At 42.3% G+C, this 24,503-nt stretch overlaps 1 protein-coding gene across 3 annotated transcripts in view; it reads right to left on the reverse strand.

The window, feature by feature from the left end:
* Positions 1-24,503, reverse strand: part of ZMAT4 (zinc finger matrin-type 4) — a 249,947-nt gene that overhangs the window by 13,897 nt on the left and 211,547 nt on the right. For 2 of the 3 annotated variants that reach the window (XM_060250791.1, XM_060250793.1), the window contains exon 6: positions 14,403-14,499. The exons of the other annotated variant lie outside the window; for it this stretch is intronic. In XM_060250791.1, coding sequence (XP_060106774.1) covers positions 14,403-14,499 — 97 coding nt within the window. The remainder of the gene's footprint in view (positions 1-14,402; positions 14,500-24,503) is intronic. 3 annotated transcript variants of the gene reach the window in all.

Consider the following 24,503-nt stretch of genomic DNA (forward strand, 5'->3'; position numbering starts at 1 on the left):
AATCTATGCAGGAGCTCACAACTTTAATACCGGTAGCTCACAATTTTAATGCCAGTAGCTCACAAAGTTTTTTTGCTCACAAGACTCTGCAGCTTAGAGGGAACATTGATCAGTACCCAAACTGGATGGAAATATGGGGCCAGGGTTATGGCTCAGTAATTAGACCTCTCTTCCCCCCTCTCCCTGGGAGAGCTGTTTTTTGAGGTAGAGGCACCAAATTTTCAGTATAGTGTCTACTGCCTCTCCCCAAAGTACCCCCCAAGTTTCAAAATGATTGGACCAGGGGGTCCAATTCTATGAGCCCCAAAAGAAGGTGCCCCTATCCTTCATTATTTCCTATGGAAGGAAGACATTTAAAAAGGTGTGCTGTCCCTTTAAATGTGATGGCCGGAACTCCCTTGGAGTTCAATTATGCTTGTCACACCCTTGTTTCTGGCTCCGCCCCAATGTCTCCTGGCTCCACCCCCAAAGTCTCCTGGCTCCACCCCCAAAGTCCCCAGATATTTCTTGAATTGGACTTGGCAACCCTACTTCCCGCTCATTGTTTCTTTTTCTTAAATTGCTCCTCATTTTGGCAGGGACAGTCAGTCATCCTAATCAAGATATTCCCCCACCTTTGCATGCCTTGCCTACAGCAAAGTTGACCCCAGGAGTGTGTTGCAAAGGTTCAGCTCAGACCTGATCTCCAGCGATACAGGTCCAGGAAAAGACACCAGAAGTAACTTACACTTGTCATCTCATCCCATGATGTAGTTCAGGGATGTCAAACATACAGTTTGGGGGCCGAATGAGGCCCCCGGAGGGCTCCTATCAGACCCCTGAGAAACTGGCTGTCATCTGCTTCCTTCTCCCTCTCTTGTAGGGTTGCCAATCCCCAGGTGGGGGCAGGGGATCCCCCGGTTTGGAGGCCCTCCCCCTGCTTCAGGGTCATCAGAAAGCGGAGGGAGGGGAGGGAAATGTCTGCTGGGAACTCTATTATTCCCTATAGAGATTTATTCCCATAGAAAATCATGGAAAATTGATCCGCGGGTATCTGGGGCTCTGGGGGGGCTGTTTTTTGGGGTAGAGACACCGAATTTTCAGTATAGCATCTAGTGCCTCTCCCCAAAATACCCCCCAAGTTTCAAAAGGATTGGACCAGGGGGTCCAATTCTGTGGGCCCCAAAAGAAGGTGCCCCTATCCATTATTTCGTATGGAAGGAAGGCATTGAAAAGGTGTGCCGTCCCTTTAAATGTGACGGCCAGAACTCCCTTTGGAGTTCAATTATGCTTGTCACAGCCTTGATCTTGTCTCCACCCCAATGTCTCCTGGCTCCACCCCCAAAGTCTCCTGGCTCCACCCCCAAAGTCTCCTGGCTCCACCCCCAAAGTCCCCAGATATTTCTTGAATTGGACTTGGCAACCCTATTAGAAAGTCTTGGTAATTCTCAAATAAATTAGACCCAATCTGCCAAAAACTAAACAAGCAGGGGATCTAAAATGGATTCAGCAGTTTAGTGTGGGCTCCTGAATGGAGTTAGAATGGCCTCTAGGTATGCATCCATAAGCCCTGGGGTGGCCCACAGACATATCAGGCTAGGCTGCATCTCACATAATCTCTCTGGATCAGACCCATCCGGAATCTATCAGAATTGACTGGATCAGGTCAAGATATGATCCAATCACAACAGTAGAATGCCTCAACACTTTGAGTGATCTGCTTTCATCTACCTAGAGGGTAGAGACAGTCTACAGAAATGGTTTGCTCAGTCTGAGCATGGTGGTAGGCCAAGAAGTTGGCTAAATATGAAAAGCCTGGGTTTCAAGAGGTTAGGGTTGGCAGCCTCTGGCTGGGAACCCCCTGGAGCAATGAGGAGGCCAAGACTCTTAAAAACCAGCATTGCTCAACATTATGAAGTCACTTCACACCTGGAAGTGCTAGCACAAAACTGGCAGTATTCTAGAAATGTCCCTAAACTCTATGGGTTTTACCAAAACATTTTGAGGATTTCCCAGAGCATTGCTCAACACCATGATGTGACTTCCAGAAGTAATATCATGGTGTCACACAATGACGGTTTGTGTCCCCCCTTCCCATTTTCCCCCTGCTCATATAGTTTAGGGACTAGCACTAGCAGACATTATACTTACCTACCTGCCAAATCAATCTGCGTATCTGTACACATAATATGATAGAAATACTATAAAGTACAAGGAATATAATGGGTGAACACAGCTTCTAAGCTATGCAACCAATGTAGATAGCTGGCAATCAGCAGAAGGAGAACAGTAGTGTCTGCAGGAGACAGGAAATGGTGCGGGGGGGGGGGGACAAGAATTAAGAGCCCTGCTGAATCAGACCAAAGACACATCTGCTTCAACCTCCTGTTTAAGTGGCCAAACAATGCCTCTAATGAAGTCTACAAGCAGGACTGGATAGAAACTGTTTCTCCCTATAGTTGTACCCAACATTGACGACTCCATTCATTTCCAATCAGTTACTGAGTTTTAACTGGGGTTCTGGTTACCACCTACTAAGTCCTGAGCGGCTTAACCTGTATAGTCTCCCACTATGCTCCTTGACTACAGCTTTGCTCATATGGTCAAAACATTCTAAATGTGCCACCCTGAAATTGGGGAAGATCAGCAGCAGCACATTCACATACATTCTAAGTGGGGGCTCCCCCCCTTGAGGAGGTTCCCCACTTCTATCATTCTGCAGAACTTACAAAACAGCAATGTTCAAGAAGGCATTTATAAGTGGGGGCTCCCCCCCTTGAGGAGGTTCCCCACTTCTATCATTCTGCAGAACTTACAAAACAGCAATGTTCAAGAAGGCATTTATAAAAAGAGATTTGAACTATAGTAGAATGAACAGCCCCAGATGGCACTTTTATAATGAAATAGATTATAGTCCACAGCAATTATGATTGTAGGTATTGCCTGCTTTTACTACATTGTCTTTACCTTTAATGTTAAGATTTTATGGTTTTTAAATGCTTTGACTTTTTAATTGTAATAATTTTGCACTTTGTTTACTGTTTTATCATTTGTTGTGAGCCGCCCTGAGCCATTTTGTGGGAAGGGCGGGATATAAGTCATAGAATAAATAAATAAATAAATAAATAATCCACTTTCTGTATTGTTTATAATATACCTTGCCTTAGTTTATTGTTTGCACTGTTCTTTGTCTGATTGTGTCACCGATCTGCCGTAAGCCTCTTAAGAGAAAAGTGGATTATAAATAAATTTTAAAACCCCAGTGTTTTGGGGTGCACTGCCTTTGGGGGCAGAGGTTTTGGCCAGAAGACATCAATTGACCTTTCATCCACAAATCAGCAGTCCCATGTTTGAGTAAACCATGTATTACTTTTACAGCTGGTCACTCAAGGCCAGGTATAAAGACACAAGTGGAAACAGTCTGAAGCCCTGAGTGGGACAAGCGGTTGCCTTTCCCCAGACCAACTTAACTGCAGACAGGGGACCTGAAGAGACATTAGCAGGCCAGCTAAGGAACTTGGGAGTGGCGAGGCTTACTTTCAGCATTCTGACTGTGGGATGACACCTCTGGAGGCACACAAGGGACGCTCTTATGAGACATCTGTCTGGTTGTTATTGTTTTCATTGCTCCTTCCTCTGCCCCTTTCCTCATTCTTCTTTCCTTTGGCTTGTGATGGCTATTTTTGTCTCCCTATCTGTTATATTGCAGACTGCTAACTTTTCCTCCTGTGTGGTTTATATTATTTTGGTGCCACAGTTTGAGGACCTCAAGAGGTTTTCTCCATCTGAGGAAACTGACTGCAACCCTGGCACTTCCCACTAGGTGTGCTACCATATTTTGCAGGCCTGTTTGTTTCAACTCTAAAATTCCTGGTTCATTTTTGCTTTTTCCCTTGTGCTGATTGAACTGAGGCATCTGTGTACTCATACCATTTTCTGCTTCCTTCTCTGGAATTTTTCACAGTATTTTCATGCATGATTAGTGTATAAACAGCCTATAAACACATGAATGGTGCAAAAATGCTGTAAAATAAACAGATAAATCAGGATTGCCAGCAATGAAAATTAGCAAAAAAAAAAAAAAACTCACAACAACAATATTCACAAACAAAAAGCAAAATAGTATTGCTGTAGTTGTCTATTTCTCCCTGCTTAGGAAAGAAGGAACCACAAAACAAAAATATCATGAATGAAGCACCTAATTTCAAAAAGGACAAGGGCAGTGGGGCTCTCAAAGCCCTCCCTCTTAATTTCAGATGCACGTTCATGGGCTGCATTATTCAGTGATGGAAGATGGAGCATTTTTGCATGTTCAGAAGTGTTCTTCTTTAATGTTATTCTAGAGCCAAAGCAAATTCTGAGCCCTGGAGGAATCCTCAAGCCTTATTAAATAGATTAGGAATATTTGAAAAAGGGAAGAAAACCAGAGAAGCAGAGGCACAGTGGAAATAGGGTTGCCAACTTCCAGGTAAGACCTGGAACTCTCCTGGACTTACAGCTATCTTCAGGCTACAGAGATCAGTTTCCTTGGAGGAAATGGTAGCTTCACAGGGTAGACTATTGGTATCATATCTCCACCGAGTTCCCTCTCAAATTCTGCCCACAGCACTCAGTTTCCTGGACTTTTTCAGAAAGTTGGAACTCTGTACTGCACACAGAGATGCACAATCAACTACCAAGAAGAGGATATTATGGGAGGGCAGAAGGAAAGGATAGAGAGAGACCAATCTTATTGGAGAGAGGTGTGGGAGATTAAAAAGGTAAAGGTAGTCCCCTGTGAAAGCACCAGTCGTTTCCGACTCTGGGGTGATGTTGCTTTCACAAAGTTTTCACGGCAGACTTTTTATGGGGTGGTTTGCCATTGCCTTCCCCAGTCATCTACACTTTCCCCCCCAGCAAGCTGGTGGGAGATTACTCAGGCCCAAGAAGGCACACAGCTTTTTAGAGTTGCAATGACTCAAGGAGATGACTCTGCACAATTTCATAAAAGGTCTGTGGGTGAGCACATCTGTGGGAAGCAGCTCTTGGTAGGGAAATAAACCCATCCCACACTTGCATTCAATAGAGCTGCATTCAATAAAGTTAACCAACTGCAGGTCTTCCAGTGAGCAGAGAGACCTTCTTGGCATATCGTTGAATGCAGAAAAGAAGCACAGGAAGACAGGGAAAACAAGAGAAGCATTTGACAAGCTCTTGAACAGTAAGAAATCTATAAATTGCAGCCCCTCCTAGAGTAAGAAAGAACTAAACACACTGTGTATCAGTACCATGTATACCTTTGTTAAATGTCTCACATGCTGCTGCCTCATCAACTGCCTGGCCATCTCCACTCCTCCCAAGTATGATCCTTGTGTGCTTTTGATGTGGTTTTATTTATAAATATTAATCTAGACTAAATCAGTTATAATGTGTTGATTGCATCCTCCCTCCCCCTTGGATCTCCAAACTGGCCATGATGGAGATATGATTCAGTTATACAGAACAGATGCATGCTTGCAATCCCTATTGCTTGCTGACTTGGAAATTGTTCAGGCTAATATCTACTACTGTGAATTTCAGTCCTATCAATGAGAGCAAAGCAAACGTCTTCTAAAGCTGCATGTCTTTGATTTTTGTGGCTGGAAGTGAGATCTGCATTTTGCTGCCAAGCCAAAGAACATCTAACCTCTCGCAGTTCGTTAGCCCTTGTCTAGTTGGTATGCAGCCAATTCAATTCAAGATTTCACATTTATTTTGATTATATTAATGAGAAAATAAATTGGACACACATTTGGGTGTCCCTTTAGAGATGTTGTGGACCAAGGAGATTTTGGAAATCCCATGAAGCAACAGCTCACAAATCCTATGCAGTCAGATCCAGCTATTCAAAGTAGTGCACAACCAAGCCTCATTATTATAATAGATTGACCCATGAAAATGAGTAGAGTAGGATAGTTCAGATAATTTCTGCACAACTAAACCAAATAGGCACAATCTTTAGCATGCACTGAGGAGATACCCCAGTACGGGATTAAGGAGCTGTTCTTTCTCTATTTCTGCCCCTCTGCCACGTGCATTGCAACTAGGATTGTAAACATAAACTGGTCCATCTAGCTATCCCTTTAACACCAGCTTGATCTGCAATGAACCTCTATTACAAAGGCTACTTTCCAATTTTGCAACTTTTATATAAATTTCAGCTGATAGTTCTAATCATGTGATCCTTCCAACTTGGACAGAATAACAGCATGTGAATACAATTTATGTTTTTCTTCTTCTGCTGCTAACTGCACATATTTTGAAGAATTTATTTCTGGTGTACTGCAAATATAAGGAATTTAATATTTGTCAGCAAAACCCATGAAGGTTCCAGAACTAGTTCTAAACTGGGTATTTAACTATAGTTCCGTGGCTGTTATTCCAAAAACTGAAGGTATTGAATATGTCTACAGTTTGTGAAAATAATTAGGTAGTTTGACACACTAATTTTCATAAAAATTTCAACTCCAAAAAAAGCAACAGAAGACAACAAAGAGTGGTGAAATAATCAAAGCAACTGCTTACCAAAACCAGGCCAGGGGAGCCTTGCTAATTGGCATTTCTAATTAAATTTGCGAACACTCTTGCGGATGAATTTGATAATACCAGGTTTCTTCTACTTTATTAGGAGTCTCGGGAGACACTAACCAAATCTGAATTGCTATGAATAAGTGATGAGATTTCATTTAGCAGCACTGATGAAAATGTTAATTTGAAAGAAAACAAGCAAACAAACAGAAAGAGCTTCTCCCCTCACTTGAAAGACATTGCCCTCTGTTGTAGGGTTTGTGACCATTCGTGAAAGAAGGCCAAAGTGAGACATTATGGTGCTTGAGTGACTGCCACCAAAAGCAGGAGCCATGCATCTCAAAGGAACTTCTGTTCAGAACCGATAAGTAACAACTGGAACACACTGGTGGAAGGATGGCCACTAGCTTAGAAGGCTTTAAAGTGGGCTTAAAGAAATTCATAGAGGAGTGGTCCATTCATGGTTGTTACCAATGACAGCTGAACCAGATGCATGCCAGTTGCTAGGGAGCAGCAGCATGGGGAAGGTTTTGTGCCTTTTCTGTGGCCCTTCTGGGGCATCTGGTCACTGTGGGAATGAAGTTACTGAATGAGATAGACTTTTGTTCTCTTTCCAGTTGGGCTACCCTTAAAAGCATAACCTCCTCCAGTTGACTTCTCCTACTGATTTTTTAAAAATACTGAAAACTTGAATTTATTGCTGATTTTATTACTCTCATCACCACATTAGTATTTTAAAGTACCATCCTAAAGCAATCTTATACCCTTGTAAGCCCACTGGCTTCAATGACCTTAAAAGGGTGTAACTCTGCCAAGAATGGCAATGTTGTTGTGCTTTTGAATGTCTTTTACAAGTTTACAATTAACTGCTGTTACTTACCTTGTATTAGAAAAACACAAACCAAAGGTCCAGTTTCCATGCCAAGGAGCTGTATGCTAGCTCTGAGCAATTTCCTGTTTCTGTACTTGCTGAGCTGTCTGCTCCCCCCAAATTGGCATATGTTAAGTTATATATTGGAGTATACACACCACACATGCATATATGAAGAGATGACTGTGCCCCCCCCAATAATTCTCCAACATTTTAAAATCAGCTGCAAAACTGCATTTGAAGCTGAGTGGTGTTAGGTATGTTGGTACGTTTACACTGAACTGTGCTAAGAAAACTAGCACCCATTTTTTTTCCAAGCTCAGAACAGAAATATGCATATAATATATTTTGGAGGACAGTGGCAAGCACTATCAATCCATACCTCCTAGTCTTGAATGTACCATCTGACTTCACACGGAGTGATCCCACTTTCTATGCTCTTCCCAGAGATCAAAGGGGATTCAATAATCCTTTGCCTTTGTGGAAGGTAATGGCCAATTATAGAACTTTGAAGATTTAATACCCTGATGGCTGAGATGATGTAAAATGCTTGTGCTACTCTGTTGGATATAAATAAAGGCTTGCCCGCTGGGAGTCCAGAGACTTGCTCTGTCTCTCTCAACCTTGGGATGCTTCCAAAGTACTCCTAGTTCAAGTTTATTCCTGGATTTTGGAATACTGAATTATGTGATCTTGTTTCCAAAGTGGATCCAGTGCATCAGGAATCTTCTATAGTCCATGCTTTTTTTATTTCTGAATTTTGTATAGGGTACTATGAATTCAGTTTTCCACAATTTTTCACTGCCATTTTCATTTGGATTGTTATTCCATTCTGTGTTACTGATATGATGACATTGATAAAACACTTAAAAAGAGGCACAATGGAATTTCATACATTTGCTGGGCCCTGGTTCAAGTTAAACTCCACTGGTTTGGATGGGTTTTTCTAAACTAGAAAACGACATTGGGCTACCAAACATGTTTGATTTACAGGTGGATACTGGTAGGAAAAAAACCCCAGATATTGAAGAAGAAGAAGATGACGACGACATTGGATTTATACTCTGCCCTCCACCTTGAATTTCAGATTCTCAGAGCGGCTCACAATCTCCTTTATCTTCCTCCCCCACAACAGACACCCTGTGAGGTGGGTGGGGGTGAGAGGGCTTTTGCAGCAGCTGCCCTTTCAAGGGCAACCTCTGCCAGAGCTATGGCTGACCCAGGGCCATTCCAGCAGGTGCAAGTGGAGGAGTGAGGAATCAAACCCGGTTCTCCCAGATAAGAGTCTGCACATTTAACCACTACACCAAACTATTGATGTTTGTTATTCAGGGTTTGGGGATCAAGTAGTTTTTTTTCTAACCTGCAGCTGCTGACAGATTAGGGATTAAGCATTTTGAAAATGTTTGGTTTCAGGAAAAACACTTTGCAAACAGTTTAGGAATTTGTATTATTTGATTTGATATAATTTGCAAACTTTGTTGACAAAGGGAGGAGACACTATATTCAAGTGGGAAAACACTGAATGCTAAAACTGGCAGGTATAAACCAGGTATATTTTATTTGACTCAAAATTTGCCAAAACTCTCATAAAAAAGAATTCAGTAGAAATTATATAGACTTCTTGTACTCTAAAGCCCCCTAAAATGTACAGGTTCATGCACTCCATTGCAAAGGTTATGAATGAAAGAATACCACTGTGTATGTGTAAATAGATTTATAAATAAATGTTATAAAAGTATTTTAAAAGTTATAAAATAGATTCCTAGAGGGTTCATCACTGCCATTTCCCCCATCTTTTATCCTGCTCCTCAAATAATTGAGGGGGGAGGGAATGATAGCATGGGCTGCTGTTACACATACCACACATAGGTAAATGCTCCAAATTACTCTCAAATGTGAGTTTGGAGGTCATTGGGTGACCTCAAAGTTGCTGTTTTACTGCAAAGGAACTTCAAGAACAGAATGGAAAGGGAAACTGCTGAATTACAAATTATTATGAAACTTGGAACAAACACCTCCCCAGGACTGAACAGGGATACTGGGTTTTTTTCTCATTTCATATGCTAAACCCAAGTATGACTATATCACCAAGTATGACTATATCACCAAGTATGACTATATATCCACAGTATTCCAATGTATTTCTCTTTTAGGATAGTGTATCAGAATAATGTTTTTGTATTGACATACTCAAACAAGGGATATTGGCTGTTTATCTCATTACATACACTAAACCCATCTTTCACTATATTTTATTTTTTTTCTAATGGCAAACTAGAAGTATATATTTATGTTACATGTTAAAAGGTAAATTAGTTGGACAGGAAAAACATCTGGGAGAGAAATGCCCTCATTTTGACCAAGACTTATTAGCAATAGAATAATTAACAAACATTCTCACATTCTGACATGTTAATGTATTATTGGTTTCCTACACTAATACAACCCAGATCAAAGGTTTTCTGAATTTGTTAATTTTACTATTCTGCTATTGGATTTTAACTTTGTACCACTTTGCATTCTAAACCCCACAAGATATATGTAGCTCTGTTTAGTGTATCTCATTCCTTGTCTGAAGAAGTGTGCATACACACGAAAGCTTACATTCTGAATACATTTGCTGGTTTTAAAGGTGCTATTTGACTCCTGCTTTGTTCTACTGCTTCAGACCAACATGTCTGCCCACCTGGATCTTCTTAGCATCAAGTCAAACTGCTTTGGTTCATTAGCTGAGCTACAGTACAGTACAATCAGGTTTAGTTTTATTGCCATAATATTGGTCATTTCCCTATAATTCACTCTGACCACCTATGCTGCCGGCAGTCCAATTTAAGCAAGGTTAACTTTCCGCAAACCCTTTCAGAGTGAAGCTCTCCTTCCCCTTAATAAAGCAGCATTGGTAGTTTCAGCCCAAGAGGTACAAGAGGCCAGGAGAAAAATCATTTGCATCTTCTGAAGAATAGATGCAATAAAAGTATGGAATGGAAAGGTCCTGGTCCAGAGTCACGGCCTTTCATATTTGGAGATGGTGTGAATAGATGTTATATGCAGAGGAAATTACATGGAAAAAATATATAAAACATTGCGAAGGAAAGATTTTTTCCATTGCAGGACAGCAAAAGGGGCAGATAGCAAGTACATTTTGTACTTTCTTTTAGAAAAGACAAAGAAATACCTGGATAAGAAACATGGTGGAGAAGGAGAAGTTGGAACTGTTTACTTCCTCTCCCAAGGTTGGGATCAATTTACACATTCTGAAAAGAGTGGTGGCATAAGCCTCTTTGAACTGTATCTTTTTTTTCAAATGCAGAGGAGGGACCACATGACAAATTCTGAAGTGGTCGCAAGAAGGATATATGATATTTCAGAATATAGCTCCTGCTACACCATGACCTGGATGGCCCAGGCTAGACCAATCTTGTCAGATACTGGAAGCTAAGCAGGGTCAGCCCTAAAAAGCCTCTGAACAGGAGACCACCAAGGAAGTCCTGGGTTGTTATGAAGAGGAAGGCAATGACATCTGTTGTCATGAAAGCCTTGTAGGGTTGCCATAAATTGGCTGTCTCTTGATGGCACTTCACACCACCACCTCCAACTACACAAGTCTATTTTAGGCTTCCATTACTTGGTAGTGTTCAATGGCATCAATGTTCAAAAACAGCAGGGTTTGTATGTGAATTTACCCACAATGGGATACTAAACTGTATGCTAAGTTTTCTAATCTCTGAAAATTAAAACTAATACAAGTGCATATGCCAATTCCGTGGATGCATGATCCAAATTTCTCAAAGTTCTTGAAGAAGTCCACTGTTAGGTTGGGCATTGACTGTAGATTGCAGCAGTAACAGCTCATGAGATGGGTTATAGAGAATTTCCTAGCCCCTGCCATTAAATATTATTGAAGTGGAGGAGAAGGAGGCTGAGCCTTTGCCAGCAGGTGTTGGGAAGTGGTGACAACCTCTGGGGCCCTGGGCGTGGCACTGTGGGTCTGCATTTCCAGCACCACCATTGTCACTCCCCCTCCAGTGGTACTCGGTAGGTGGAGCTGGGATATTCCCTGAAACCCACTCTACAAGCTGCAGCTACAATAGAAGCAGAAGATATAACATTTAAACAGAGCAATGTACTGGCTCTTTATTTATTTATTCGATTTTTAGCCCGCCCTTCCCGTAGAACAGGCTCAGGGCGGGTTACATCATAAAAACGGTCCATAGTAAAAACAGTAAAAAACCAATTTAAAATATAAAATCTAAGACTACAAAGATTAAGATGGCAGGTTCTGCCTCATAGATGTGACCTATTGTCCAAGTCCAGCAGATCTTGTAGTGCTGGGATGGAATGAGGGGGGGGAGGCTGGTAATAAGTGACGACACTGCCTCAGCTGAAAGCTTGGTGAAAGAGCTCTGTTTTACAGGCCCTGTGGAATTGACGCAGATCCCTCAGGGCCCGGATCTCCAGGAGGAGCTCATTCCACCAGGCAGAGGCCAGATGGACATCTCTGGGGCTGGGTATTACCAGAAGTTGTTGGTTTGCTGACCGTAAGGACCTATGGGGCTCATACAGGGAGAGGCAGTTCCAAAGGTATGCTGGCCCCTGGCCGTATAGGGCTTTAAAGGTTAGTACCAACACCTTGAACTGGATTCGGTACTCAATGGGTAGCCAGTACAGTTCATGCAGCACAGGATGGATCCATGCCCGTATAGGCGACGAAGTCAACATCCATGCAGCAGCGTTCTGCACAAGCTGGAGTTTCTGGAGGAGGGTCAAGGGCAGCCCCACATAGAGAGAGTTACAATAATCTAGCCTGGAAGTGACCATTGCATGGGTTACTGTGGCCGGGTTGTGAGAGTCGAGATATGGGACCAACTGCCTGACCTGCCTCAGATGGAAAAAGGCGGATCTGGCAGTGGTGGTAACCTGAGCCTCCATAGTTAGAGGCTTCCAGAAATACCCCAAAGCTCTTCACACTCGATGTGGGCATCAATGGAGCCCCGTCAAAGGATGGGAGCCTGATCCCTGATCCCAGTCCCCTATAGCCTAGACACAACACCTCCGTCTTTGATGGATTCAGTTTCAGCTGGCTCTGTTGCAATCAACCAGCCACTGCTTGCAATGCCGTACCCAATTCCTCTGGGGCTGAATCCGGGTGGCCATCCATCAGCAGATAGAGCTGGGTGTCATCTGCATATTGATGACACCCCAGCCCATTCCTCCAGATGATCTGGGCAAGGGGGTGCATATAGATGTTGAATAACATTGGGGAAAGAATTGCTCCCTGTGGCACACCACATTGTAATGGGTGCCGCTGGGATAGTTCACCCCCAAGCACCACTCTCTGTTCCCGACCTTGGAGAAAGGAGACCAGCCATTGTAGGGCCAGCCCCCGTATCCCTGCGTTGGTGAGGTGGTGGGCCAACACTTCATGGTCGACCATATCAAACGCTGCTGACAGATCAAGAAGGATCAACAGCACTGAACTGCCTCAATCCAGATGCCTCCGGAGATCATCCACCAAGGCGATCAACACTGTCTCCATCCCATGGGCAGGGTGGAAGCCGGACTGAAAGGGATCCAGGACAACGGCATTCTCCAAGAAAGCCTGAAGCTGCGTTGCCACCGCCTTCTCCACTACCTTGCCCAGGAATGGCAAGTTTGAAACTGGGTGGTAGTTTGCTAGGACCGTAGGGTTCAGAGATGGTTTCTTCAGGAGAGGACAGACCACTGCCTCCTTCAAGGCCCCCGGAAATTCCTCTATTGAGAGGGACAAGTTGATGATCTTTCTCAGGGAGGCTCATATGCTGTCACTGCAGGCTTTAATCAGCCATGACAGACAAGGATCAAGGGGGCAAGTGGTAAGTTTCACAGCAGCCAGGGTCTTGTCAACTTCATCCTGGGAGAGCAGGCTGAAATGGTCCAAAACTGGACCTGAAGACGGGCAAGGGGTTTCCAGTTCCATTATTGTATCAATTGTGGCTGGAAGGTTGCGTCGGAGCAACAAGACTTTATCTGCAAAACAATTCGCGAAAGCCACACAGCCTATATCCAATTCCCTAGCATTTGGCATGCCCTGAGGCAAAGATGTTAAAGACCGAATTAATCTAAATAATTGAGCTGGGCGTGATTTTGCAGAAGCAATGGAGGCAGCATAGAACTCCTTCTTTGCTGACTTCGTCACCCTCTCATAGATCTATAAGATGTTCTTGTAGCCTGGGCCCACTAGGTCCCTGGAGGCAGACACTGTGGTGTACAGCTTTGGTTAAATCAACACTGCAAACAGCAAAAAACTGACCTCCACCCCCCCCCCCCACCCGTAAACCTATACTTCCAGAAATAAACTAATTAATATAAAATATTAACATAGTCTCAATACTAATTAATTAATAAGCCAATTCCATATGCAAGGGAATTTATCCTTCCAATCCAGAACTAAAAATCCCTCCCCACCCTACACTAACATTAGCCAATTGATCAATAGAAAAAAAATGTAAGGCAATCCTAATCAATTAATCAAATCAAACCCCACAGTAATTAACCAGTATACAATTAATTAGTCATAAACTCAAAAACAGAAGCAGTAACACATAGCAATAACGCATAGCTGAAGCAGTAACACATAGTCCAAACAGCAGCTCAGATGTCCAGTAATAAAGTGCTCTTCATAGTGCCCAGTCTCTCGACTCTGTAAGAATGTCTGTGTTCCCTTTTCACAGGCAAAAGATCTCTTGAAAATACCCTAGCAGCAATGCAAGAACACACATGCACAAAAAAGATGCGAGCCACCATAGAACTCTCAGAGCCAAGAGAGCTTTCCGCTCTGCCCTCCCAAAGGATTTGTGAATTCAGCTCACAATTGGCCAGCCATTTATTAGTTGGGCAGTTGACTATCCAGCCATTATGACTATCTGGGATTGCAACTGGAACCTCTCTCTTTATTTTGCACTTTGGTCTTAACCCCCCTCACTGCCCTAAGCCAGTCAGCTGGCTTCAAAAGAGAAATACTCACTTGGTCTGATGTTTGGAGCCCTTCAGGTGTGCATGATACTGTTCTATTGAGTTTAGAGTGACGTTACAGATGTTACACGTATAGCTGCGCTTCAGACCTGTGAACAGAATCCAACAGAATTAGCTGTACTAATTATATCACAGCTGGTATTCTCACAATTCCACCAGGGTAGTGCAGCAGTTACAATGTTCGAAACGAGACAGGGGACAGCCACTTCAAAACCCTGTTTCTCGCACAAATCAGTGCAGGACTTTGAGCTAGTAATTCTCTCTCAGGTAACCTACTTCACAGGGTTGTTGGGTGGACAACCTGGAGGAAGGAACCATGTCCCTGTGCTGTTTGGGGGGAAAGGCACGATAAAAATGTGACTATTTTTTATGCAGTAACAAAGTGGGAAATTTTAAAACATCACAGAGGGCAAAAGGTTCAAAGCAATTTCTCATAGCCTGAATTTAAATACTAAATACAGCAACATGCACATTCCCACTTATGCTATTGGATTCAGGGCTTTTATGCAAGCAAGGGTATGAAGGCAAAACAAATTGGTTTTATATTTGCATATTACATTTGATACATGAACGACTTTGAGAACTGAAAACCAATATTGAGATAGCAATTATTTATTTAGGGATTATTGATTTTTTTAAAGCTTTCAGCCAAAGGGTTCCAAGTCAGCCAACAAAACCATTACATCAACATAGCAAATAAAATACTGAAATCACTAAAAATCCTATGAATGACAATAATCAATACAGGCAGTAGATCTACAGGATAAACATAAATATGCCAAAGGTATATTTTTAGTAGGAAAGAAATCAAACAAAAACAAAGCAGCAACAAAACTAAAGAATCCAAGCCACACTCACCCACTCACCCACACCATCTCCTTCCAAGCTCCCACAGGCAGGAAATAATCCAATCAGATCAAAGAGACACTCACAGAACCCAAAACTGGACCGTACAAAATCGATTTTACAAGCAGGATGTACATTTGGCAATGTAAGCTCCTTGGGGATAGAGAACAGTTAGGTTCTAGTCTAATGGGTCATCAGGAATTTAACAACAGAGCATTCAAGAGGATGTTCAAAGGGGGCGTAGATCACTGCTGTGAAAAAAATAACAATTCAAGTGTTTTGCACATGGAATTAAGCCAATATGCAATCAGGGTGAAAATAAAATTGCCCTTTAAATGTTCTGGGGGAGGGGGAACCACAAAAAGCCCCAACGGGACTAAGACATTGACCAGACATGGAGAAAATGAGTTGCTTTCGCTTCTGACTTATACTGGTTGTTGGCCAAATAAATAAATTGATTTGCAAAACAAAAAAATTAGAAATGTTGTAACACAATTGTATATCCAAGGTAAAGCACATATGCGGAACAGGCTCCAGAAAGAGCAGAGTGTAGCAGGAGACAGCTGAAAAGTACTCTCTGGGTAGGTTCAGCAAGAAGTGATTTTACTGCCTGCCATAAGAATCTACTTCTGTGTTCTGTTTATATACTTCTAAATGAAATAGATATTACAAAGCACTGTAAGTGTGTACTGCACAAGGAAGGAAGGAAGGAAGGAAGGAAGGAAGGAAGGAAGGAAGGAAGGAAGGAAGGAAGGAAGGAAGGAAGGAAGGAAGGAAGGAAGGAAGTCTGGCTGAACTGTGGGAAACTCATGGGGAAACTCTTCCACTGCTGCCAGGAGACAAAGAGGGAGGACAGCTAGGAGAGGTAAGTGTTGAGTGCTGGCCACGTGTGGGCTGGGAGGGAGGCCAGTGCTCAACACCTACCTCTCCTAGCTGTCCTGGGAGGCTGGAGGCCACTGCTCAACTGCCCCAAGATGAATTTGCAATGTGAGGGGGGTGTCTTGCAGACACCTGGACTTCCTCATAATTCCAACACTACTATCACTCAGTGCCTGCCATCTCTGGCTGCTTCATTTTTTCCTTCTAACAGCTAGGAGGAAGAAGTGGAGGGAAGGAGGAGACAGAAGAAGGGGAGGGCAGTGGTAGCTTATACGCAACTGGTATTCAATGTCTGCATTCCCTGGCTGTTCTCTTCTTTCTCTCCTAGTGATGAAAAGGAGGAGGTGGTGGGATGGGGAAGAGGGGAAATGGAGGGCAGCCCAAATATTGCCAGTGTTCAGCACCTGCGTTCCAAGGCTGCTAGTGATGTTCCCCTTCCAGCAGTCTTCTCTCTCCCACCAAAGCATTTTGGGGGTTGCTTGGCAACTCCTAAGATGACAATCAATATCTCATAATGTACTGTTGCAAGACTTCTCTCTCTATTTTTTGAGGTTTGAGATTTTTTAATCTCTTTCATCTTCCTTCCCAGCTTTTATATTTTGATGCAAACTTGGGGATTCCCCTGGGTTTGCAGAAATATTCTGCTTATCAGAACACGGCCTTATTTGGCAGATTTTTCAGTCTATATTCTAGGATAACTGTTCAGAATTAAATCTATGATCTAATGATACAATAATGATTTCAGCAAAATGACAGGGTTTCTGGCAAGACAGATCTTGGCTCAGATAAAAAAGATTCATCATCAATGCCAGAGATGTGAAAAGAGTCTTTTCTAGTATTTAAACATTGGAGATAGGTGTACATCATGCATGAGTAAATGAAATTAATTTAATTTCAAAAGCAAGAACCTGGGATCAGAATAAACTAGAAAAATCTGCATAAAACCACTTAATTTGCATTATCCTGACTGTGGTACTTTTTTTAAAATTTAAATGATGCTGTGAAGAAGCCCTTATCCAGCTGAGGCTTCTTCCCAGCCCAGGCAGTTACTTAATAAAACTTTTCTCCTCACAGACCAGCCTGGCTATCTGACAGAAATACCCCGAGCAGAAAGTGGCACACACACAAGTTTTTAATTTTTAAAACCAAAAGAAAAGGTTTATTGGTTTTTCAAAGGCAAGGGATGGGAATGTATTTACAGAAATAAAATGAAGGAATAAAGTAAATCAGTTGGCAGAACTTAACAGTATACACAATAAACACAGCACTCCCTCTGGGTGCTTATCAAGGCTGGCTGAGCCTTCAACAAACAAACTGAAAGCTAGATTATCCTAAGTTTGGAAAAATCCAAATAAAAACAAAAATCAGCTGTGTCCAATATAAATTTGGCTGGCACTATACTGTCCCACACACTCAAACGCACTTAACACCCTGAGGTACTGGTTATCCCTGAAGGTCCACCTCAGACCCTGCTTCCAGACCCTCTGGACACTGACGCTCTCTCAGGGTACTATTACTAACCCACAACTTCAGAGTCAAGTCCCTTTTTGGTCGGAAGCTTTTGCCTGTTCTGGATCTCTCATCTGATAACCAAACTTCAGCCCCTCAGCTATCAGTGTGTGTATGATCAGGTCCTCTTGTGAATCAAAAACTGGCTGAGTAATAGGAAGCAGAGAGTCAGTATAAATGGGCAGTCTTTGCAGTGGAGGACGGTAAGCAGTGGGGTGCCGCAGGGCTCGGTACTGGGTCCCATGCTCTTTAACTTGTTCATAAATGATTTAGAGTTGGGAGTGAGCAGTGAAGTGGCCAAGTTTGCAGATGACACTAAATTGTTCAGGGTGGTGAGAACCAGAGAGGATTGTGAGGAACTCCAAAGGGATCTGTTGAGGCTGGGTGAGTGGGCGTCAACATGACAGATGCGGTTCAATGTGGCCAAGTGCAAAGTAATGCACATTGGGGCCAAGAATCCCAGCTACAAATACAAGTTGATGGGGTGTGAACTGGCAGAAACTGACCAAGAGAGAGATCTTGGGATTGTGGTAGATAACTCACTGAAAATGTCAAGACAGTGTGTGTTTGCAATAAAAAAGGCCAACGCCATGCTGGGAATTATTAGGAAGGGAACTGAAAACAAATCAGCCAGTATCATAATGCCTCTGTATAAATCGATGGTGCGGTCTCATTTGGAGTACTGTGTGCAGTTCTGGTCGCCACACCTCAAAAAGGATATTATAGCACTGGAGAAAGTCCAGAGAAGGGCAACTAGAATGATTAAAGGGCTGGAGCACTTTCCCTATGAAGAAAGGTTGAAACGCTTGGGACTCTTTAGCTTGGAGAAACGTCGACTGCGGGGTGACATGATAGAGGTTTACAAGATAATGCATGGGATGGAGAAAGCAGAGAAAGAAGTACTTTTCTCCCTTTCTCACAATACAAGAACTCATGGGCATTCGATGAAATTGCTGAGCAGGCAGGTTAAAACGGATAAAAGGAAGTACTTCTTCACCCAAAGGGTGATTAACATGTGGAATTCACTGCCACAGGAGGTGGTGGCGGCCACAAGTATAACCACCTTCAAGAGGGGTTTAGATAAAAATATGGAGCAGAGGTCCATCAGTGGCTATTAGCCACAGTGTGTATATATAAATTTTTTTGCCACTGTGTGACACAGTGTTGGACTGGATGGGCCGTTGGCCTGATCCAGCATGGCTTCTCTTATGTTGTTATGATGTTCTGATTTTACACAGGAGTCTGACTATTGACCTGTCAGCACTCCTAAAACAGAGCTGTCACCAGAGGCTTACTTGGCCTCTAAAAAGAAAGTAAAAATCTCGTCAGAACAGAGCCTTATTTCATCACTAGTTCTGTCCCTCACAGCTCTCAATGCTCAAACAGGTCTTTTCCCTGTCCATGCAACTCCAGACTGAAGCCAAACAGCCCCTAGTCTCTGCCCTGCCCCCTATTTAAGTTTCTTTGGTTGCTTGAAGGCAGTCCAGCAAATCCCAGTGAGCCTGCTATTTAACTCACTCCAAGCTTGGCTGCACGGACTGTTTTCAAGTCAGTCACATATGCTTTTAGTAAGAGTTGGCTAGAGGAGACAGTAAAGCAATGGAGAAGCCTATTCATTTCCAAAGTACGTAGATTCACAGCAGCAAAGAACATCCCTTTTTCAACAAAGAGGGGGTGGGGATTTAGTAGTTTCTGTAATATTTCCCAGTGTACAAAATCCTCATTGCTTTTCTGTCCTCACTTGGACTACTCAAGGTGCAAGAATCTAGACCACCACACTGGTGTCAAATATTGATACACAACTGAAGATGGAATAGGACTAATTACTTGTCTTGTTGGAACATGAGCTTCCATTATTTTCTGCATATTACCTCTTGGAGTGCAGCTGTTAATCAAAATGGAAAAGAAGCCGGCTGGAACTGCTCTCCATTACCACATTCTTCCCCTATTTGTTTAAGCAAAGACTGAAAGGAAGCAAAGAGACAATTCAACCTAGCTCATTTGCTTTGGCCAGGGAATGCATGTTGGTTGATGAACCAAACTGCAAAGGCAATCCTGTTTGGGGATTTTTAATGAAAGTTTCAGAGTAAAAACAGAAACTAAAGTCTGGAACAAAAACTGGCTTCACCATCTAAGATTCCTCAAATATTCATTGTGAAATAAAAGGCCCTGTTGTGGGTTTGTTGCATCTGACAAGTAGAGATAGACAATAATATGCATCCCCAGTTGACATTTGCCTCAAACTCAAAGGGATGAGGACTGTAATGCACTTCCACATGTAGATGCTCATGTACTTTAGTTGCATGCATGTAATCTCCTGGCTGGATTGGAATGACAGGTGCAGAATGTGAGCAGGCATACTGGGCATCTCCTGTAATCAGATCCATGCTCAGCATCTTTCAAACACAGCTCGGAGATTTAACTTTTTCAGCCTCACATGATTTTGCAAATCAAAACTGGACTTCCCATGTTGTTATAATGCTTTTTTGTTTTTAAAAAAGATGGGTTAAAACATTTAAAGGGTTAAATTTCCCCTTTAGGGTTGCTAACTCTAGACTTGCAATCCTTGAGAGCAATTCAAAGGTGGAGTCTGGGGAGGGTGAGCATCACAGACATTGTTATGTCACTACTGGTTTAGCAAGCAGAAGTGATGTCACAAACACTATAAGAATTTCTGTAAATCTCTATGGTAAGTAACTATGGTAAATGCCACTTTCACCCACTCAGCCAGAAGTAATATCAGAGTGTTGTGCTGATATTCCCCCATTTTTCCCCTCTTTCACTTCTTCAAAGAGGGCAGGAGCTAGAGCACAGGGGCTGGCCTGGAGGTTGCCCGCTTTGGTGGACAGCTTGGTACCCCTACTCTCCTCTCTCCTGACTGTAATTCTCCTTTAAAAGAAATGTGGATAGATGTTCACTCAGGAGTGTCCAGTGATTCTGCATGCAATTCAGGAAAGTTCTCTTCCCCTTTCCCAGTGCTGCTGCAATTAAACACTGCCTTATCCTTCCCTTTAAAGCTACTACAGCAGCTTCTCTCCTCTTTGAGTTTTGTGTGAAAGAGGAAGCACGTGTACACACCTTTGCTCTGGGTTGGGTCCAGGATTTGTCATGTCTAATTTATACCTCTATTGTCTTCTTTGTCTTGAGTTTTAAATTGTAGGCATTTGGGGGCAGGGATCTGTCTTCTTGTACCCTGAAAAATGCTGTGCACATGTAGTTGATGCTGTGTAAGTCAACACGAATGCAAAACCATAACTGTTGACTAGCAACTTGGGAGCAGCCACCACTTATTGTGTATACCAGTGCTGTCTTACAATATAATAACAAACAGTGAATCATTCTGGTCAATGTGTCACCTCTGCAGTTCGGCATCTCCTTGTGGATAAATTGAGAACAAGCCCCAGCAGCACAAACAGCACACTGTGCAATTTTATACATTTTCCCATGTCCAATAACAAATAAATAAGTTTAAATTGCCAAGGCCAACCAGTCACATTTGTAGGAAAGTGATGCCTAAAAATGCCTCCCTAAAAGAAACTGTATAGAACAGGCCAGCAAAGAGCATGAAATAACAGCTGCCTGCCACATTTCCCAACCTACAAGGGCAAAATCTTTCTTCAGACTGCATACAACAGCCAAGTTTGAAGTGATGACTCCATCATCTGAAGGATTAAAGATCTTAAATTTAAAAAGAAAATAGCTACCTGCTAAGGCTGCAGTTTAAGAAGACATATTTGAAATTCTGCTTACCATAAAATCTTCTCAAATGTCTGCATTGGCAAACCTATTGTCTCAAAGAGTTTTAGCTCTCGAAAGCCCTAGCTCAACAGAAAACCCCCTGAAAACACCCCACCCCAAACCATTCAAAATTTTGTTGAGCCATCCAAGATTATACTTTTGGGTTGCTTTAACTGAAGTTCACAGTGAATGGTCAAAGGTCAAAGTATTTTATTGCTGTAGCCATAAGCCATAACAACCCAGCAACTCCCCCAAAGGATACAGTTTACTTCCAGCCATAAAAATTAAAACATAAAAAATACATAGCAAAATACAGTACTATGAACAAGATTTAAAACATATATAATAAAACAATGTGACAGAATGAGGCTATAACTTGGCCAAAATTTTTGTATGGGTGGCTGTAAAGAATGGGGGATTCTGCTGTCTTAACCAACTGATTACAATATTGGACATAACTGGTCATAGCACAAATCAAATCTATTTCAAGACTGTTTCCAGAGACACAGTTTGTTGCAAAAAAAAAAAAAAAATCCAGATAGTAAACACGAATTGTGGAATGCATCTGGGGATCCCCATCTGACACTATCCAGGGGCAGGTGGATGCTGCCCAGTAGCCACCTTGTCCACAGATATGGCAGAACAAGACAGGTTTGCCATTTGCCTGCTGACAAGTAAATCCTTGCCCCTTCCCCCAATGATCCAAGAAGCAGGGGGGGGAAATAGGGTAGCAGCATTAATGGCGATGTTCTAGGCTAGGAAGCTTCCTGACCTCTATAGTAAAGTCTATAGAAACAGGAGAGATTCCTAAGCATCACCTGGAATGTCACAAACATTCCCCAGAAGTAACATCTTTACTATAGAGAACAGGAAGTTTCCTAAAGTGTTATTGAATATGTGATGTCACATCCCCTAAAACTCTACTGTCCCCAGACCCTGGCCCTGAAATCTCCCAGGATTTGTTGGTGCAGGGCTGGCAACACTAGGTGAGTTATATACTTTTTCTTCTTCATTTTCTCTACTCTTGCTTATGGAGCCCCAGGCAGAAGCTGAAGTGAATCTTCTTTGGCCTCTCAGCCCTCTTTAAATGCAGTAGTGCTCCCTGCACTCTCATAAAATTCCTTCACCACTTGAAAGTTCAGGCACCATTTTGGTTGCTTTAGCATTCCTGCTTTTTGCAGCAGCAGAGATCTCACTGCTTGGAGAGTGATGGTAGTGAGTTCATGAGATGGCACAAGAAACCTAAATATCAGGTGGCAGACAAATTACTTCATCTGGGTAGTGTCAGCATCTCACTACACAATGGATGCCCAAGGCCTTCTCATTCACAGACTGCTTCAATATTTGGCAACTTCCACATTTACCCAAAATTCAAGCACCATATGAAAGCTGGGAAACTCCCCCCCCCCCCCCCCATATCTTCTGTAGTCTTTCTCATACCAAGCCATGCAGGGAAACAGTAGAACAAAATTAATGGCACATATTGCTATATGGATCACTTAGAGAACTTTGGTATGTCCACATCAGTAGTCTCTTTATTTTGATTATACAATATTGACCTTAAACATATATTTTAATCTTAAATCCCTCCACATCAGGAGAATGTGGTATTGCTGCTAAATGTTTCTTCAAAATGTGCTGATTACTTCTGACACTGCAGATCTCAGTTTAGATTTCTCTCTCACACATCTGTTCTTTAAAAAAAATGAGTGAGGTGATCTAGGACAGAAAATGGGCCATTTGCTCAGCTCACAAAAACTATTATTTTGGAAATGGAAGTATAATAACAAACACTTTGTGTTTATATAATGTCTTTCACTGGAGGCCTTCAAAAGTGCTTGACACATAGATGTTACATGCCAAATGTGCAGATACGGTATAAATAAAAGAGATGTTTGCATTCATGAGGGCAAGAAATTTGCAATACACAGGGAAATTCTGTGCACTGCTTCTCAACAGTAGCATATCAATATCACATTAGCTGTACAGCTCTACCTCCTGTGGTAGCTATTTTGTGGTGGTAACCACCACTCTGTCAGAATTCCAAAGGTGTTATTCTTCAATGATGTTCTGTGAGAACAGCTAATTATATCCGGATGCACAGCATCATTTTAATATATGCTTATTCTATGACATATTGAGAGTGCAGCTATGACACTCCCACCCACATCCCTCCCTTAGAGGCAAAATTTTCCCTTCATTTTTCTGTCCCTTCACTGACTGAGCAGCCCAGGTAACACATTTTCTTTTCCCCTGAAGAAACTTTGGCTGTCCCACCCTGTCAGTAAGATATATTTTGGCTATTTGCTCACCTGGGAACCTAACAGAAGTGATAAAATCACCCTTTAACTTAAACCCTTGAAGATGGCACTTGAGATGCTTTTGAAATTAAAAAATAACTAAAAGTTTTATTTACCATTGAGAAGAAAGGTCAGATGAAACCAGGGACTGAGATTACTGAGGTAAAACTAGCACAAGCATAGACTTTTGTTCTTATATCTCAGACTAATGAGAAGTTCTTAAATTATTCAGTTATATAGATCATTATATTGAGAGGCTATCATTCCAGTGTTTCCCAAACACTTCAGTTCACTTTATTTGTATAATCGTTGACTATTTTTGGTGCCCAGAAGGCTGGTACCCTTTTTTCAGCACCAATCCCCCTTCTCTTGGATTATCAGTTCTCTTCTTGAATTTTTGACTGACTTTTAAGGTCTCTACAGGCAGTTTCTAATCACACTAAGCCAGGGAATTTTGTATGCCTCAGAGATAACTCTCCCTGTTTGACTGGGTAGGGAATCTTCTCTCTCTAGAAGATCTATCTCCTTTCCTTTGGCTTGAATAGGAGTCTTCTCTACTCCCCAAACTTCCTTGCCAAACTTTTCCCCAGTTCTCTCTCTGTGTTCAAACTGCTCTCAGCTACTGCTGAATTTAGACTGTTCAGTCAAAGCTGAAATCAGACTCTGTCAGCACTAAACCTTTCTTCTGTTAGGGCTAGTCACAGTACATGTCTCTTCTCAGTTAAGGCAGGAATCTGACTGAATCTCCTCAGTACTCAGCTCTCTCAAGATTTTTTTTTTTTGCTCAGCTGATGCTAACTAATCAAAATGCTTAGAGTAGC

Source organism: Heteronotia binoei, chromosome 12, assembly GCF_032191835.1.
Source record: "Heteronotia binoei isolate CCM8104 ecotype False Entrance Well chromosome 12, APGP_CSIRO_Hbin_v1, whole genome shotgun sequence".
NCBI classification, from domain to species: Eukaryota; Metazoa; Chordata; class Lepidosauria; order Squamata; family Gekkonidae; genus Heteronotia; species Heteronotia binoei.